The sequence below is a fragment of the Amblyomma americanum genome, chromosome 7 (assembly GCF_052857255.1).
Source record: "Amblyomma americanum isolate KBUSLIRL-KWMA chromosome 7, ASM5285725v1, whole genome shotgun sequence".
NCBI classification, from domain to species: Eukaryota; Metazoa; Arthropoda; class Arachnida; order Ixodida; family Ixodidae; genus Amblyomma; species Amblyomma americanum.
In genome coordinates, this window is record NC_135503.1 from 137,807,618 (window position 1) to 137,825,947 (window position 18,330).

At 44.6% G+C, this 18,330-nt stretch overlaps 1 protein-coding gene across 4 annotated transcripts in view; it reads right to left on the reverse strand.

Moving 5' to 3' along the window:
- Positions 1-18,330, reverse strand: part of LOC144096606 (complement factor B-like) — a 227,044-nt gene that overhangs the window by 115,568 nt on the left and 93,146 nt on the right. For all 4 annotated transcript variants that reach the window (XM_077629415.1, XM_077629413.1, XM_077629416.1 and 1 more), the window contains one exon: positions 5,833-5,965. In XM_077629415.1, the coding sequence (XP_077485541.1) occupies positions 5,833-5,965 (133 nt within the window). The remainder of the gene's footprint in view (positions 1-5,832; positions 5,966-18,330) is intronic.

The window sequence follows — 18,330 nt, forward strand, 5'->3', positions numbered from 1 at the left end:
GTGCTGGTCATTCACTTAACTTAGTTGGCACGTGTAGCGTTGACAGTTGCCTTGAGGCAGTCAAATTTTTCACTGTAATACAGAGACTGTATGTGTTCTTTGGTACCTCACCTAAGCGATGGAGGTATCTTTTGAACAGCATGGGCGGAACTGGCCAGCAGCTTGTTTTGAAAACTCTCTCTGAGACCAGGTGATCAAGACACGCTCAGTCATGTAAGGCTATTCTGAAAAATTTCTATGTGGGCTTGTGTTGCTTTGAAGCTATATCAAAGAACGAGGAAGAAAACGGTGACACTAGGAACGAAGGGCACTTTCTCTTAAAAAAAATGACCAAACTGGAGGCTGCATTCCTGGCGATTTTCTGGAGTAAAATATTTGAGCTCTTTGACAAAGCGAGCGTAGCACTTCAGAAACCAGACGTAGACATTTCAACTGATGTAGATTTGCTGACCTCTCTAGAAGGCATTGATAATTTTTTGCGACCTCTCTTTGATACCTTCGAAGAGAGAGCACGCACGCTAAGTACCAATCAAAGTTATCAGGATGAGGGTAAACACATCGTTTTGAGTAAGCACCCTGATGGAAAAAGCGATAGTGCGCTGCAAGGTAGAAAAAAGTTTATCGTAGAGACATACAATGTTGTAGTTGGCAGTCTAGGCTCTGCTTTGCGAGTGCGAAAGGCTGCCTAAACTTAACTCAGCGAAAGGTTCGCATTCTTAAAGTTGCTGACAGAAGTTGGGAGCGAGGCCTCTCTGGCACAGCAGGCTGATAAGTTGGTGAAAACCTACAAAAATGATTTCTAGCCAGCATTTTCCACTGAAATCGTTCAGTTTACGAACTTTCTGCACAATTCTGCGTGCCAGGACACGAGTCCCCTGGGAACAATAGTTGCTGCACGAAAGAATGCTTATTGATGTGTTTCCGAACTTTTCTATTGCTTTGCGAATGTACTTAAGCACACCCGTGGCGATCTGTGAGGCCGAACGATCGTTTTCCAAGTTGTCGCTGATAAAAAATCGCCTTCGTTCAGGCCTCCTTGACGACAAGCTGAACTCGCTTGCTATTATGTCCATTGAAAGTGACCTCCTACACGATCTAATTTTTGAACAGACTATTTGATTTCGCCAAAGCGAAGGCGCGAGAGATGCCATTTTAAAAGAGGACTGTTTGCGCTTTACATGATTAGTTCCAATAATTTCGTTGTGTCGCCTCCCAGCCTCCACGTTGCCAATGAAACGCTGATTAGTGTAATTAAAGATATGCAAATCTTCGTTGTTCGTCTCTTGTTTGTTCTTGTGATATTTAGAGTGCTTGTAAAGAACTGTATTTTGTTGTTTTTGATAGTGCTACGTTTATTTGGGGTCGCCATTGCTTGTCTTGCCTTTAACAAAAATATTTTGTATTTAATAACGTTTTGTACTTACAATTCGTAATTTTCATCTGTATTCTAGTGCCTTTTTATGGTGTTTGTATTGCCCTAAGTATTGTATATATGTATTGCATATTTATAGAGTAACGTGTATAACGATTACTGCAGACTGATGCTCGAATTTTAATAAAGAACGTTTTGGATAAAACCATGCCTATCCTCACGGGATTAAACTTAGTGATGCAAACAAAGCCTAGCTTCAGAAGGATCGACATCTGAGCTGTGTTGTCTGTTCTACGTTCTTGCTCGTATTGAGTGCATTAAACTTTTTCTTAAAGCCTAGCTTTTGCAGAAAACAGAATGCAGATCAGTCACAATATGTGTTGGTGTTTACAACAGCACGCGTTTCAAGCAAGTTTTGTTGTTTTACATATAATAATAACAATAATAATAATCCCGTTGATCGCACTTCGCTGCCTTTAATTTGGTGGAATTAAAATGAAACATGGCATATTTCCAGTAGCGTAGCAGGAGACGGGGGGGGGGGGGCGGGATCAGTATAGGGAAAGGGGGCCTGCAGCGCATTAGCCCAGGGCCTCCATTTTTCTTAATCCGGCCCTGATGAGGGCAGCGATATCTTAGAAATGAACGTAACTGCAGTAAATAAGAAGTAAATAATGGCTTACAGCAATGAAAAACGTTCAAGCGGCTGGGGAGGATCAGGTAAATGCAGATTTGTTTAAGGACGATGGAGAGATTCAGCAAGAAAAAACTTTTCGCCCTCTATACGCAGTGCCTCTTGACTGCAAGAGCACCGAGGATTGTAGGAGAACGCTAACAGATTATTTGATTAGAAAGTAGACGTCAAAGACTTGGAAAATTAGCGGGATCAGCTTGCTACGTTTGTTTACTATGTAATTTGCTAGTGCAAGTGCTAACAGAATATTATCGTCAAACTTAGTCATCCAAAATACCTGACTGACTTTCGCAAAGGCACGTGACAGTGGACAATATTCAAACCATCATTTATTTGATAGAGAGAAGTGAGCAGGCAGTATGTATGTATGTATGTATGTATGTATGTATGTATGTATGTATGTATGTATGTATGTATGTATGTATGTATGTATGTATGTATGTATGTATGTATGTATGTATGTATGTATGTATGTATGTATGTATGTATGTATGTATGTATGTATGTATGTATGTATGTATGTATGTATGTATGTATGTATGTATGTATGTATGTATGTATGCATGTATGTATGTAAGAGGGTGTTGTGGCTCAGCTTGAATCTGCGACACGCCTAGTTTGCAATGCGCAACAACGGTTGAGCCAAGCGTTCAGGCTGCGAATGAGGTTCACACCACAGGGTCGTCGTCTTTTTTGTCGCTATTAACCACAATAAGTGAACCTGGCTGCTACGTTACAATTACCTCGTGGTGAAAAAGGAGGCATCCTGCCGACTTTAGGAAGACGCTCGAGGATCGGATCGAAGCATGGCTCGAGGCGTTCGACGTGCAGTGTTTCACGACCACGATGACGCGCATCGGGGGCCGGCGAAAGCGGTTCAGTAAGACTGCAGAGGTCTGGCAGATGACATGGTACGCGCAGTGGTACTTGGAAAGGAGTTTCGCGGGGAGGCCGGGTGCGGTTGACGAAACCCAAAGCCTTACGATTGAGTCCGGGGTATATGACGCAGACGGACTTTTGGGAGCACTAAAATTGCTTGTGATGATTCTAATCCTGCGTTGTAAGAAAGCACCATTCTCAGCATATGTGGCTGCTTGAGATAGGGTGAGTGACTCGGACTCATCAGGGCGATACAGTACAGCGGTATCAATGGTGCAGGTGGGCTCGCGGCAGTAAAGAAGGAAGACTGCAGAGAAACCAGTTGGTGCTCTGTGTGGCAGTGTCATAAGCGTATGTTACAAATGGGAGAACGCGATCCCGATTTTACTGGTCGGATGCAACGTACATGGCCAGCATGTCGCTCAATGGGCGGTTGAGACGTTCAGTCATGCCGTTTGTTTGAGGGTGATAGGCCGTTGTAGTACGGTGAACAATGCGTCATTGGCGAAGGAGTGCTTCGATGGTGTCGGAGAGTACAACACGGCCAGGGTCACTGAGCAGTTGCTTAGGTGAACCATCGGGCAAAAAAAGATAATGCAAGATGATACACGCAACATCTTGTGCAGACGCGGAGGGCAAGGATGAGGTTTCGACGTAGCGGGTGAGGTGATCCACTGCCACGACGACCCAGTGGTGTCCAGCCCGAGTGATCGGGAGGGACCCGTAGATATCAATGCCAATGCGGCCGAATGGGCGCAGGTGGGGCAGGTCAAGGACTGCATCGGAGCGGTAGAACAATGTGGCATAGCTCTGTGGAGTTGGCATTCCAGGTAGGAGCGAACATATTTTCTGATAAAACGGTACATTCGCCGCCAGTGCAAGCGGACGCGGAGGCTCGTGTAAGTCTTCACAACACCAGCGGGAGCACACGGGGGTCGGCATGAAAAGAGGCGCATATGTCGGAACGGAGGTGCCGAGAAGTGAGTAGGAGCCATTTACGCCCGTCGGGAAGGTAGCTGCGTCGTTAAAGCAGGCTGTCCCGTTTTGTAAAGCGTCGGGCTTGACGGCGGAGAGCCCGGGTTGCCGGCCGCGTAGATGGCATAAATAGGAGAGGGAGGAGGGAAGAGATCCTAGTGTCCCGGCGTTGCTCAGATGGCATGTTGGCAATGTCAAGGGAAGAGGAATCACTGGTGGCGAGAGATGTACAGTCGAAGTCACAGGGGAGAGAAGACCGGGATAGGGCGTCGGCATCAGAATGCTCACGGCCAGAGCGATACACAACTTCAATGTGATATTCTTGTGAACGCAGTACACAACGAGCGAGACGGCCAGAGGGTCTTTGAGGGAGGGCAACCAACAGAGGGCATGGTGGTCAATTACGATAGGAAATGGGCGAACATAAATGTAAGGTCGGAACTTGCCAGTAGCCCAGATGGTCGCCAAGCACTCTTTTTCGGTTACGGAATAAATCCTTTCGGCTTTGAACAAAGTGCGGCTGACATACGCCGAAACCTGTTCGGAGAAGCCGGGTGTGCGCTGTGTCAGCACTGCGCCGAGGCCCAGGCCGCTGACATCAGCGCAAATTTCAGTATTTTGGCTGAGGTAAAAATGGCGGAGGATAAATTTCGATGAATTGGAAGAGATGCGGTATGTTAATTGGTGCAAAACATCACGTACAACAGTTGTCCGTTGCATGTCTAACAGGCCTATAATAGCCATCGCCAGTTCCCTGCACCGGCAAAGGGGCACACCGGGCTAAATGAATTGTTCGTTCCTACACGGAACGTTTGAGAGCACTGCAATCGCGGCGCGCAAGCGCACATGTCACGTGGTATTTGTTGCATTTCGTTGGCACCTGCAGTGAGTGAAAAAAAGCTGATAAAAAATAGATGTAAAGTAAAAAACTGTTCAATCGGAAGTTTTGCGGTCCGTTCTACAACTTTTGCAATCACCTTTTTCGCCTACCTTCGCTGCGATTAATTATGTATGACACTGGAACGCGACTAACTTTGGACTTAAGCACAATACAAGAACTAGGGTGATTTTTTTGAACCGATGTTTATTGCCTAAGGGCATAAAAACTATGAAATGAGAGATGAGTAAGATGCTTAAATAAATGAAGAAAGGTTGGCTGATCTGATGAAATCAAGAAGTGTGAACGATGATATGGGCCCTATGTCCAGGCAATATGCGAAACCGGATTGTCCGGTGAGAGACCCACTGCCGCCAGGTGCCGAATTCTCGTCGGCTTCAGCGCCGGGAAACCCCACAACAGGTGGTGGATATCCGCCTCACAGTCTCTGATCTTGTTGACTGGACACCCGGAGCGGAGATATAAATCTTTGAAATGCGGCCACTTGCGTGTCACAGCTGGAGTTAGGGCAACCCCGACCCGTATCCTCCGAAGCGCAACCTCCTCTGCACGGGTAAGATCACGGGGGAGGGTTACCGCACACGGAGGGATTAGAGCACGTGTGCGGCGCCGGAGGTGTTCCTTTTTTGTTAAAATAGTGTTGTTAAATAGTGTAACTTGCTCCATACAATAGTCAGCAGCATGCATATGGTCGTTTTATCTTAGGGTGCCTCGGCGTATTTTAAGCCCTGGCTAAAGTTAGCTGGGACGCCCTGTATATCATATCACGCAGTTGCCAGGCTGCAAGTTCGCTATTGGTACTTTCATACCGTTGCAGAGAGCGATGCATATGGTGAAAAACAACGATGTGCATCGAGTAGAAATGCATTTAGGCGAACAGTGCGATGTGTCACAACAGCCGCCCTTCTACAATTAAAGTGTTTTTCTGAAGGGTGCAGAGTGCACATCCTACAAACTCTGTGCGACAGCTACTGTGCGTGGCACAATAGCCTTTCCAAAACGTGGCCTGCTTACTTTTGTATTCTATCTTCCCGAGCTTTTGAAGCACCACAGTTCCATTGTCGACCTCCAACGGGTTAATTTCCAGCCACGCATCGTTCGTGAAGACGATAGCACCAACACGATGACCTCCCACTGTCACGTTCACCTGATGAGAGTAGAGAAGCAGACACATGCTGAAATTATCATAACTATGCGACTACCTTTTCCCTCTTTTTTAGATAAAGTAATAGACATACATTTATTTATTTAAACATACTGCTAATTCCATTTGGGATTGTTGCAGAAGGGCAAAATTGGGTTAGTAATAACAGTTAAAAAATACATCATTTTGGTGAAGATCGTAAAATAAACCACTAATAGTAAGGGTAAAGCAAAGGCACTGGAATTAACTACGGAAATACAACCAAAAATACAACAACGCAGAATAACAATACAACGAACGGCATCATAACCATATCGAAAGAAGGCAAATTAATCTCACAATAGGCGTCATGACAGAAGTTACATCGCCATAGTTCCGAAAACAATACTGGTAGTCTGTGTATACCTGAACAAAGTTAGCATTATAAAGGCACACAGAATAGGAAGCAATATTAGCAACACAGAAAACACACACACAAAAATATTTGCTAATATTTTGCTAAAATATTTGTTTATTGCAAGGAATAGAGCAATTTTAATTAGGCGCAGTTTAAGGACAGTAATGGTAGAGAAAGGATGATGTTTTGAGAAGGTTAATGTTGTAATAAGGAATGATAGCTCCAATAAATTTTTCTCTCATATGGTAGACTGTTAGAAGCTAATTTTCACCAGTGCTACGGTGTCTGGGGAAGCTGGCGACACGTATTGGGCTCCAACTCGTACGTTCACATGAGGACAGTGAAAAGTGAAGCGGACAGGTGCAGACACAGGATGAGGCACAGGAGACACAGGATGGAGACGAGAATTATGCGTCGTCCCTGAATTCATTTTATCTTGAAAACACTTCTCCACGATCTCAGACTGGCTCAATGAGTTTGTGTGAAGCTCGACCATGACGATTGCCTTGGCCAAACCATAAGTAAATAAATAAATATTGCAGCGACTGGGAATCGGACCTGCGGCGGCGCGAGCAGATCAGCTCCAGTGTAAACTGCACGAGAGCTCTATGCTATCGGCGCAGCCGATGACGCCTCGCGTTAAACTGCAACAAACTCTGGCTCTGTGTACTGCTCACTGTCTTCATCAACTAATACTACTATATATCTAATATGCACACTCTCGCGCTGTGAATTGCATATCGTGGTCTTCATCATCTAATATTACTACCGAACTAGTATCATCGCCACAGGTGCCGAGCACCCTTCAAAGCAAAGCCATAAGCCAACAAGACTATATACCATGCTTTCTTATGTCTACTCGGTTTAACTACTTTAAAGGCTCTTTGTTCTTACAAACATTCTAGATAGAAAAATTCTGCGCTCTCTAATTTCTTTAAAACCTCCGCGTGTGACAACGGATAGTCTCTTTTACTCTGCGCTTTTAAAAACAATGAGAATTTTACACGAGAGCCCGACAGCATGGAGAATTGCTTTCTGGTATGCAAGACTCAGTGAATGGCCCTTTATGGCTTTAAAAAAAAAATAGCAAACTAATACTTTAAAAAACAGCGGTCTTCTTTTTGGGTTTTCTCGTACTCAAATGTCTCTTAGACCCGTAGCGAATAAATAGCGACGCAACAGACAAAAGCGATGGCAAGGACAACACCGGCGTTTAAGTGTGCTATCTTTTCTCTGAAGTCCTTCTCTATTGCGCTGATTTTCCCTACCGGCGAGTGAACAAATTATTCCACACTGTTATTTAGTCTAACCGCAGCGGTGTCCAAGTGGTTGAGCATCCGCCTCGTATGCGGGAGGTACGGGGTTCGATCCCCAGTGCCGCCGGGTACCCACCGGTGATAAAATGGGTACAAGCATTCCTGTGGTCTGGTGCTCGGCTTCTTTAGGGTGAAATACTTGGGAAATGGGTCTCTGACTGCACCTTGAGTAATCGCAAATACCTTGTGCCATGGCGCTCTATGGCCATAGAGGCCCTTGCGCCACAAAAATCCATAATCATCATTAGTTCACCCAGTTCTCTTTAACGCCTTTAGACTGCATGTAAAATATGACTCTGAGCCGCACTGCGCCTTGATGCAATGCTTGTTTACCGTTTTGCTGCAACACTCGGCACGGAAATTAACCTTCGAACAAAACATTTTTCAGAAAATAATCCAAATATCCTAGGTAATTGTGATACTCAAACTGGGTGATAAAAGCTACATAACTGCCGCCGCGGTGGCTCAGTGGTTGCGGTCGTCGGCTGCTGACCTTGTAGGCGCGAGTTTCATACCGGCCGTGGCAGTCGTATTTCAATGGAGGGAAAACTCTAGACACTCGTGTAGTGTTCTATGTCAGTGCACGTTACAGAACTCCACGTGGTCGAAATTTTCTAGAGTCCTCCTCTAATGCGACTCTGGTAGCCTGATTCGCTTTGGAACGTTAAGCCCCGCCTACTAAATCAAACCACACGCATATAATTTAAACCAATTTTCATACTACCTATTTTATTTAAAAAGGTAGGAACATATGTGCACATTCGTGTTTACTTAATTCTAAAAAGAGCATTCACTGATTCGCAACTTTTCAGTGCGTTTTCTTCGAACATAAGCTCTTAGGGTTAGCAGTTCTTAAGGAAAAGTAATTCCGAATTCACATCTAAGGGGATAAGCAGCTCGCGTTGGACATTTACAGAAATTTTTAAAATTATTTCATTGCGTAGATCAGAGAGCATTATTAAAAGCGGCACCTATATGGTGTACATGCACGTCACACGTGCTTTTGTCCGCGTTCCGTGGGGCACGGAATGTTCCCTGTTCGGGCTAGGGTTGTGGAAGAGTGAAGGGGGAAGTTGGAGAGCTGGACACAAAGGCCTGTCTCCAGGGCGCATTCCTGCCTAGTGGCTGCGTACCCTCGCGCGCGCTCGACGGAAAACGTAGGGCAGAATGGCCACCGAACTTTTCAGAAAGAAGTAGGAAAAGATGACTCAGAGGCGACGGAGGACGCGTAACTTCGCCCGCGCTAGGAGTCGCCCTCTCCCCTTTGTTCTCGCGCTCGTCGTCGACGGGGCGAAAGAAAAATCGAGAACCTCCCAGAACAGACGATTGCTTCTAGCCATTAGGAAGACGAGACCGGAACGGGAGAAGGAGTGAGTTTGTACGGAGAAAGAGGGAATTTGTACAAGGAACTCTATGTGTATGTGAATGCCTGCTTTTGGGCTAGTAACAGGCAGACGGGGCGCGCGTCCATGCAAGAAAGTTGGCCGAAGGCTGCGATTCAGCCAGAGCCGCCGGTTAAGCTTGCATAAGCCCGCCCGCTGAGGAGCTCCCGGGGGACGCACCACTCTCGGCCAGCCGCGGACCATCCAGGAAGCGTGCGCCAGTCATCGGGACGGCCACCGTTGGAGACCTGCGGTCGCGTCGGACTGACGAAGTGCCCGGTGCGTTGAACAAATAACATCAATTCGTGCGAAAATGCTCGGTCGGAAGAATCAAAGTTGTGCGTCTAAACGAAAGGCGAAGTTAAAAGACAAGAGCATGAAAATAAGCTACCAAAGATGACAAAGTACCTTCTGAATGCAGCTTCCGCAGAGCAGTATGGTCGCTCTACCCAGAGTCCGTGTCAAACTCCCAATAGTACCAACTGTGCTTCTGTGGAGAACCTGCCAACTCCATCACTGCGGTTTCCTGGCAAAAAGCAAGGTTTGACTCATCTTGGTTGTCTGGATCCTGTGAAAACGGTGCCAACCTCGGTCGTCCATATTTCTGAGCAACCGACGCTAACCGAGCCCTGTCCTGTTCCTGAGTCAGCAACGTCTATGCCACTCGGCCGTGCCCCTACTAAAGAGCTCCAGGTGTCCGGTTTGCCACGTCCGATTTGTACTACTGCTGATCAACAGGTGCCAAACCTCCCCGATGAGCCTCCTTCTACTGACGAGCACCAGGAAAGAACACTCCAAGAACCGACTCACTTGTTTCCTGTTAGTTTGGCTTCAAATAATCATGTTCCCTCCCACAAAGTGTGCCTCGAGAGGACAAATGAGATGGCTTCTCGTTGCGGCAACAGAGAAGTACAGACACCCCGCAGCAAGAGGTACGTTGCGAGATTCTCCGAAGTAACCCTGCTAAGTGGCCGGAAGTTATTACTGACAGTTTTCGGAGTGTATGCTTTGAGAAAGGGCCATTGTATTTTCAAAATTGGGCAGAAAATTTTCCGTCTTCCGAAAGGCAATACAAAACTCAGAAATGCTATATGTCACCTCATCTTTTCGTGCGAAAGGCTGTAAATGGGGAGGTGTATGAGCGACACTGGTTAATCTACTCGGAGTCCAAAGGTTCCGTTTACTGTTTCATGTGCAAACTATTTTCGATTTCAAGCAATCCCAGTGCTGTCACCACGCACGGCTTTTCTGATTGGAAAAGAGCAGATGGAAATATTTGCGCACATGAAAATAGCGTCGAACACCGGAACTGCGTGGCAACATGGCTCCCCCGCTCTAGCTGGAGCGGCACAATTGACAAGGAGCTGGTTAAGCATCTTGTCACTGAGACCGCTTACTGGACAGAGGTGTTGAAGCGCGTAGTCGTTGTAGTTGAAGCTTCTACCTGAGCGCAGCCTAGCGTTTAGGGGCAGTGAGGAGATTTTTGGTTCACCGAGAAATGGCAGTTATATGGGAGTGCTTGAGGCCGTTGCCAAGTTTGATCCCTTTCTAGAGGAGCACATCAAACGCTACGGGAACAAAGGAAAAGGTCACCCATCGTATCTGTCAAAAACCATTTGTGATGAATTTGTCGAGCATATGGCAAAGGCTGTCAAGGAACGTCTCGTTGAGGAAGTAAAACGCGCAGAATACTCCAGACCTTATTCACTTTGATCAGCTCTCAATTGTTTTACGATACTATTTAAATGGGAAAGTGTACGAACGCTTTCTTGGATTTGTTTCAATCTAATCGCATACCGACTTGTAACTTTTCGATACCGTGATGTCCCCCTTGACAACCAATGACATCTCAAATGACGATTGTAGGGGCCAAGCTTATGATAATGCGAGTAATATGTCAGGAAAATACAAAGGGATGCAAGCTCAAATCAAACACCTGAACGAATTGGCAGTCTACGTCCCGTGTGCTGGTCATTCACTTAACTTAGTTGGCACGTGTAGCGTTGACAGTTGCCTTGAGGCAGTCAAATTTTTCACTGTAATACAGAGACTGTATGTGTTCTTTGGTACCTCACCTAAGCGATGGAGGTATCTTTTGAACAGCATGGGCGGAACTGGCCAGCAGCTTGTTTTGAAAACTCTCTCTGAGACCAGGTGGTCAAGACACGCTCAATCATGTAAGGCTATTCTGAAAAATTTCTATGCGGGCTTGTGTTGCTTTGAAGCTATATCAAAGAACGAGGAAGAAAACGGTGACACTAGGAACGAAGGGCACTTTCTCTTAAAAAAAATGACCAAAATGGAGGCTGCATTCCTGGCGATTTTCTGGAGTAAAATATTTGAGCTCTTTGACAAAACGAGCGTAGCACTTCAGAAACCAGACCTAGACATTTCAACTGATGTAGACCTGCTGACCTCTCTAGAAGGCATTGATAATTTTTTGCGACCTCTCTTTGATCCCTTCGAAGAGAGAGCACGCGCGCTAAGTACCAATCAAAGTTATCAGGATGAGGGTAAACGCATCGTTTTGAGTAAGCACCCTGATGGAAAAAGCGATAGTGCGCTGCAAGGTAGAAAAAAGTTTATCGTAGAGACATACAATGTTGTAGTTGGCAGTCTAGGCTCTGCTTTGCGAGTGCGAAAGGCTGCCTAAACTTAATTCAGCGAAAGGTTCGCATTCTTAAAGTTGCTGACAGAAGTTGGGAGCGAGGCCTCTCTGGCACAGCAGGCTGATAAGTTGGTGAAAACCTACAAAAATGATTTCGAGCCAGCATTTTCCACTGAAATCGTTCAGTTTACGACACCAGATTTTAGTACTCTTTTATTGTCATATCTTAAATATCGTTGTCGGCATGTTCGTCATGTTAATTAAACTTCTAGCGTGACACCACGTGACAAGTGACCCCAATCTTAATTAAGAGAGACCACCCAAACTAAATCATATCTACGGCTAATCTAGCATCACAGTTGATTAAGGATTGGTCGGATTATCACGTCCTGGAAATTTTTTGAAACACGACATAAGCGATATTTTTTGCACCAATACACACTATCATCACTCCTAAAGCAAAGCTCAAATCTCCACTAAATGATGAAATTGAGCTCATAAGAAACATTAAATGACTTTGGCTTTTTGTATCTGGACCGCAACCTCGAACCAGCTCAGCAATATTGTTTGCAGCAAATAAAAAGAATGTTTTTATATATTCATCAAATAGCTGCGTCATCATGCTATTTCTCGCTAGGGAGAGAGCTTTAAACGGCATGGTAAATAATTTGCAAGAAAGCAGTCAGCACGCAAAACAGAGTTAACATAAAGTTGAACTGCTTGAATAATAAACAAAAACGGACATATCCTGCGAACGAAAAGAACAAGAATGATATGTGTCGCGTATTTCTGTCTACATGTTGCAATGTCACAGAGGTGGGCAAAGCCCTCAACCTCACTTTTGAACCCATGGCCCTCTCTCACCCTCGCCCTCATTTTGAAAAGTTATCCGTCCCTCCCTCGCCCTCGTCCTCAGTTCGAAAAATTTCCTGGCCCTCCCTCGCCCTCATCCTCACATCGTCGGCCCTCCCTCGCCCTTATCCTCACTAACAGTCATTTTAATATTCCAGTTATATTATCATGTCTGAAACTTTTGGAGATATTACCGAGTAATAAACGTGCAATACAAGCCCTCAAGACTCTATTGGACGAGAGGCTAGATGCTTATACTATTGTCGCGAACCTTTACAGTGTTTGTTCATTCTTCAAAGCTGCTGGCACGCTGCTTTATCGCTTTGTTTGCGATGCAACACGCTACCAGACTTATCTCGATTGATCGCATCCAGGCAGAGCTGATTCTACGCTGTACCAGAATGTTCTAGTAACTTTGCACGCTTTATCTAGAAAGTTCGCTATCAGCTTTCAATTGAGCACGACTGACGACTTGTATTCTGTTCGACGACCGCCGAGCACGCTTGTTGCTACGCCGCCACCGTGTGATTCAGTCTATTGTAGGCGGAGGTCAGCCCAAATAAGGAGTTTTGTTTAGACGCCATTTCCGCAGCCTTTCTGCTCTCCGGACTGCAGTCGCCACTTCGTGACACTATTGTTTGTGCGGGTACGTGTGTGCGAGCTGTTTGAGCTAAAACGTGAGACAAAACCGAGACAGTAACGAGTTCAGCCCTAAAATATCACGTTGCCTTTACTTCTGGCACGCACTGCATGCATATATGTGCCCTGCACTTATAACATTTCATTGCTATATATATTTATTTTGATTATACTGCAATCCCCACTGTGAATTTTTGCAGGGTGGGATACAGATAAGAAAACACACCGTAATAACACAGGCAATCAACACAAGAACAAAGTATAATAACTTAGCTTGAAAATTTTGGAAAATAATCATACACAACAGATTTTCAAACAATACTGGAAAAGCAATGTCGACATAGATGATTTTGAAACGCGGTCATTGTTTAGGAAATTTCGTTCAATTACTGCCTGTGGAAAAGAAGAACATTAAACGGTTATTACGCGTAGTAAATGACGGTATTTTCCGGATATGTCTTTGCCTGGTGGCGCAACAAGATGAAAAACAAATTATTATCGTAAGATCTGTCTTATAATGGCCGTTAATAAATTGAAATAGAATTTTAGTCGTGACACATGGTTTCTTTGCGTTAATGGGGGCAAGTCCACTTTAGTTAAGAGTTCCGTCACTGACGTACGTCCAGATATATCATAAATGAAGTGAGCTGAAGTTTATTTCTCGCTCTTAGTGGTACAGGTATCACTGGGAGAGAGAGGACGCAGTGTGACGTTCCTTGTGTGTGCTACGAGGTTCTGTGTTCGACGGCGCGGCGTAGACGGAGACGCAGATGACAGCGGCATCATCAATTACACAGCCATGCTCTTTGAGAGTGACGACCAGAACGAAGGGGTTTAAGCCCAACCGGACCCAACCGGACCCGCCGCCGCCGCCGCGGAGAAACGGGCTTTATCCTCCCCAATTGCCGTGGCGGTTCCAGGGGAGGCCTCCCGAGCACATCCCAGGACAAGGGACCACTTTCCCGGCCGGTGACCCGCGGGAACTGTCAGCGGGCCAGAGCGCGCCTTACCACAGCCGACGCTATGCGCAACCTCGAAGACAACCTTCTTTCCCTCGGACTCAACACGTGAGGGGGGCGAGACCATAAGTGCGGTGGTATGTTTGTGCGCCCAAGTGAAAGCCCTAGCCCCCCTCCTTCCCCTCCGGCGTGGGCGTCCTCACCCTAGGGAGTGTGGAGAAGAGGATATAAAAATCGACAAGCAGTACGGAAGACAAACGCTCAGGACGACATCGTTCGCCAAGACGGCCTTCAGCGCCGAAGCCCGAAGGCGTGCAGCTTCTGCCAGCAACCGCTCGAGCCCAACTCCGGAGCCACTCCATCGCCCCCATGAAGTCGTCGGCACGTAAGCTCGGACGCCCCAGCCTCTGAATCTTAATCATGTATAATTATTTAATATATCTGTTTGTTTAAACTGAGCCATACGATGTCTCTTTGCCTCTCCGTCCCGTGTGGACCTGCGCATTATGGGGGTCATCACAGCAGGGAAAAAAGCTGCTTCAATGCAGTTTGAGACGCACCCTGCGCCCACATTCCCGAGGAAGCGTTTTGCCTCCGTTTTTCACAAGACAGCTACAGGTGAGGCAGTCAAAACAAAAACTAAAATGTCAGCATGAATTAAATACAGCATTTCAACATTTAGCATCACAGTGAAAACAAAAAGCAATATAAATACTCAAAACAACAGCATCACATCACCCAAGTGCACAACATAAGAAGAATTTACCCGCGTTATAATCTTGTTTACAGTTCAGAGCAAGTTCAAGCTAAACGTCTTCAAAAAGGTACAAAATATGTTTTAGGCTCTTCACTGTGATATCTCTTAGTGATATGTTGTTATTTTCTATAATGTTCAGGTATTTTGAAAGGATAAAAGAAAATGATTGCATAGTGTATTTGGTGCGGCAAAGAGGCAATGACCAAGGAAAATGAGAGCGGGTATCATACACTGTCGAATAGCGAGATATTTTTAGAAGCGATAGAGTGGTTTCATTGTCAGTAATAACCGCAGTTTTGTACATTGATAGCAATATGAAAGGAAACAAAGAAGTGATCTTTAGAATGTCAAATTTAATAAAGCATGGATGTGTGTGGGTATGCCACGATACGTTTGATATTACTCTAATTGCCCGCTTTTGTGCTGTTATTAGTGTGGATATGTTGGGCAGGGTCGTCGTTTCCCAAACTGTGAGACAGTGTGTGAATGATGGGAAAAAGAATGCTTGATACATAAGGACCTTTACTTGAGACGGAAGTGTGTCCCTATTTTGGCAAATAAAACCGTTGAAGCGATTTAGCTGTTTCCGAATATGATTGACCTGCTCGTTCCAGGTGAGACACTGTGAGAAAATTACTCCTAAGCATTTTATGTTTGGCACGATTGCAATTGTTTTGCGTCTGAGTGATAGGGTGAAGTTGGCGTGAACAGTTTTGTTCCTTGCTCGGAATAAAACGGCCTTCGTCTTGTCACAATTCACTTTCAGATTGTTATTTCTTGATCACTCGTGAAGATACTCTAGGAACTTAATGGCTCGCGAAAATATTTCGGCTTCTGTGCTAGCTGACAATAGTGATGTAATATCGTCAGCAAAGCCACAAGGTCAACGGCAGGGGTAAAAATGATGTCATTGATGTAAACAAGGAATAATAAGGGACCCATTATGCTGCCCCGGGGAACACCAAAGAGATGTGGTTCAATGCTCGACAACTTGGTATTGTGAGCAACCATTTGTCTGCGATTAGCTAAGTATTATTTTAGCAGAGACAAAGTGGCTCCCCTAATTCCGTAGTGCTCCAGGTTTTGTAGCCGCAGATTATGTGTGAGAAAGTCAAATGCTTTTGAAAAATCGACATAAATGCCAAGGACCAGGCGTTTCTTCTCGAAGGCTTTAATTATTATTTCTTTTTCTTTAATCAAAGCTATCTCTGTCGATTTTTTAGGTCTATAGCCAAACTGTTCGTCTGACAGGACAGCATGCTTATCTAAAAATTAATTATTCTGGAACACATAATTTTCTCTAAAACCTTCGATAACACAGGCAGGATCGAGATGGGCCGGTAATTTGATAAATTTTACGTGTCGCCTCCTTTATGAATGACAATAACTTTTGCGACTTGGATTTCTCTCGGAAAGACCACAGTAGCGAGAGCTGCTTTTTGTTGCACGATTTCTATCTTATTACTGTGAGTTTTAGTGAAAGTGTCCGAAATAACGCATGCATCATCCAGTAGTAGTAGCAGTAGTAGTAGTGGTTTATTAAAATAGTAATAAAAAGGAAGGTAAGATTTTTGCTGGCCCCGGCATCTGCAATAGATAATGAAGCACTTCAGCTGTGGCAACGGAAATAAAGGATAACAGCCAGAGTGGAGAAATGAAATTAAAGAGGCGAGGGGCACAAAGAGAGGATAGGGGGAGAGATAATATACAGAAACTATTTACACAATAAGAAATGTGTACAGGCTGCACGCGTGATTAGTTCATGATGAAGCAATAAAAACACACGCGCACAGCACTATGTTGACTAGCACTGGAGTGGGGTGTCAAGTTGTTAACTGTCCAAAGTAGCACTCGCGGAGCGTCTGGTATCGGCAGAATTACGTCTTTCTATGTGAGCAGTCGGACAGAAGGAGTAGAAAATCTCAAAGTTCTCCTCAGAAAGAACAACTTGCGATTAACATTAGCCATTATGTAGTCAAAGTGCTTAGTCCAAGTAAAGTCATTAGGGATCAACAGTCCCAGATACTTATAATGTAACTCGAGAAAAGCTCGAGAAAAGTTTCGATAGCATGAATATTTTGGCTTCTTATCTAAAGTGCCGTCTGCAGTAGTGAATGGTACAGTTACGTGGTCCGATATTCTATCAACTATCTGTCCATTTGTTTTGGCAGTAATTGATGCTTTAACTAAATACAGGCCGAACACTGATTAAGAATTTCCCTGGAATATATTTTTCGTCTACAATTTTCAATAATTCGAAGGCAAAAGCAATGTCCAACATAGCTTCACATTAAAAAAACACGCTTTTTAACTGAAAAATCTGAGCAGTCTACTTCAGGTAAATTAAAACATCGTGACAGCATAATACGATAATCGGGTTTAGCATTCATCATGCACAAATATTGTTTCACTTTGTCTAATACGGCAACGGTAGATTTGGGGGTCTGTACATTGGTCCAATAATATATTCAACGTTTCTATAGTATGTTGTGCAAAAAATGCGCTCTACATTAGGTACATCAGGCATTGGTAAAATTCGCAGGGATGATTTAAACCGAATGCTGACACCTCCACCTCTACAATCTCGATCCTTTCGATACGAACTGTAGCCAGTTCACTGTCAAAAATCACTGTCAAACACTGTATTGTTAAGGCAAGTTTCTGTCAAAACCTCTATTTCAGGGTCATGCAAAAGCAGAAGAGCCTCCAACTCAGTTGTCTTGTGTATGACACTTCTGCAATTAACATTTAGTATTTTCAGCGTATGGGATCTCTTAGTCCGGAGTCAGTTTGATTTCTTTCTATGCCTAAACCGACGAGCTCTTGTTTCATCCCAACTATACAGTACGCTATTAAAGCTGTAAACCTTTAAGGCTTGGCGCCCTCTTTCCCCTCATCTTCATAGTTTTTCTACTGTTGTTTCTGTAATTCCCTAACTCGTATAGAAAAAATCCCCAGGTAATGATTTTGAGCTTTCTGGTGTTTGGATCTTGAGCTGGTTTTGGTGTTTTTGAGCCAATAGTATGATCGTAATATTGAAATTTTTTCACAGAAATCGAGAAGCTTCAAAACTACTGGTGGCGCATTATCTATTTCCGCTTTACCTACCCTGCGGCATCTTTCGACACCACTCACTCTAAAACCTTGTTCCCGAAAAAACACCATCAATTACTCGCTTTTCTAATTCCTCACTAGTCTCCTAGCTAAGGTGTTTTATTATGTAAATGATCAGGTTATTTATCCTTCCTCTTTTTTCTAAATCGTCTATCTGGTTCCTAATTGTACTACTCTGCTCCTGAAGTTCCGATATTTCCGATTCCATGTCTTTTGCCTTCGTGGCTAAGACATTTAGGCCTTACGACTGTTTCTCAGTGCCATCAGTTCGCTGAGTTAAACCGGAAAGTTATTCTCAGTTATATTTTGATACGCCTGTAGGCCCTCCATTGTTGAATTGATCT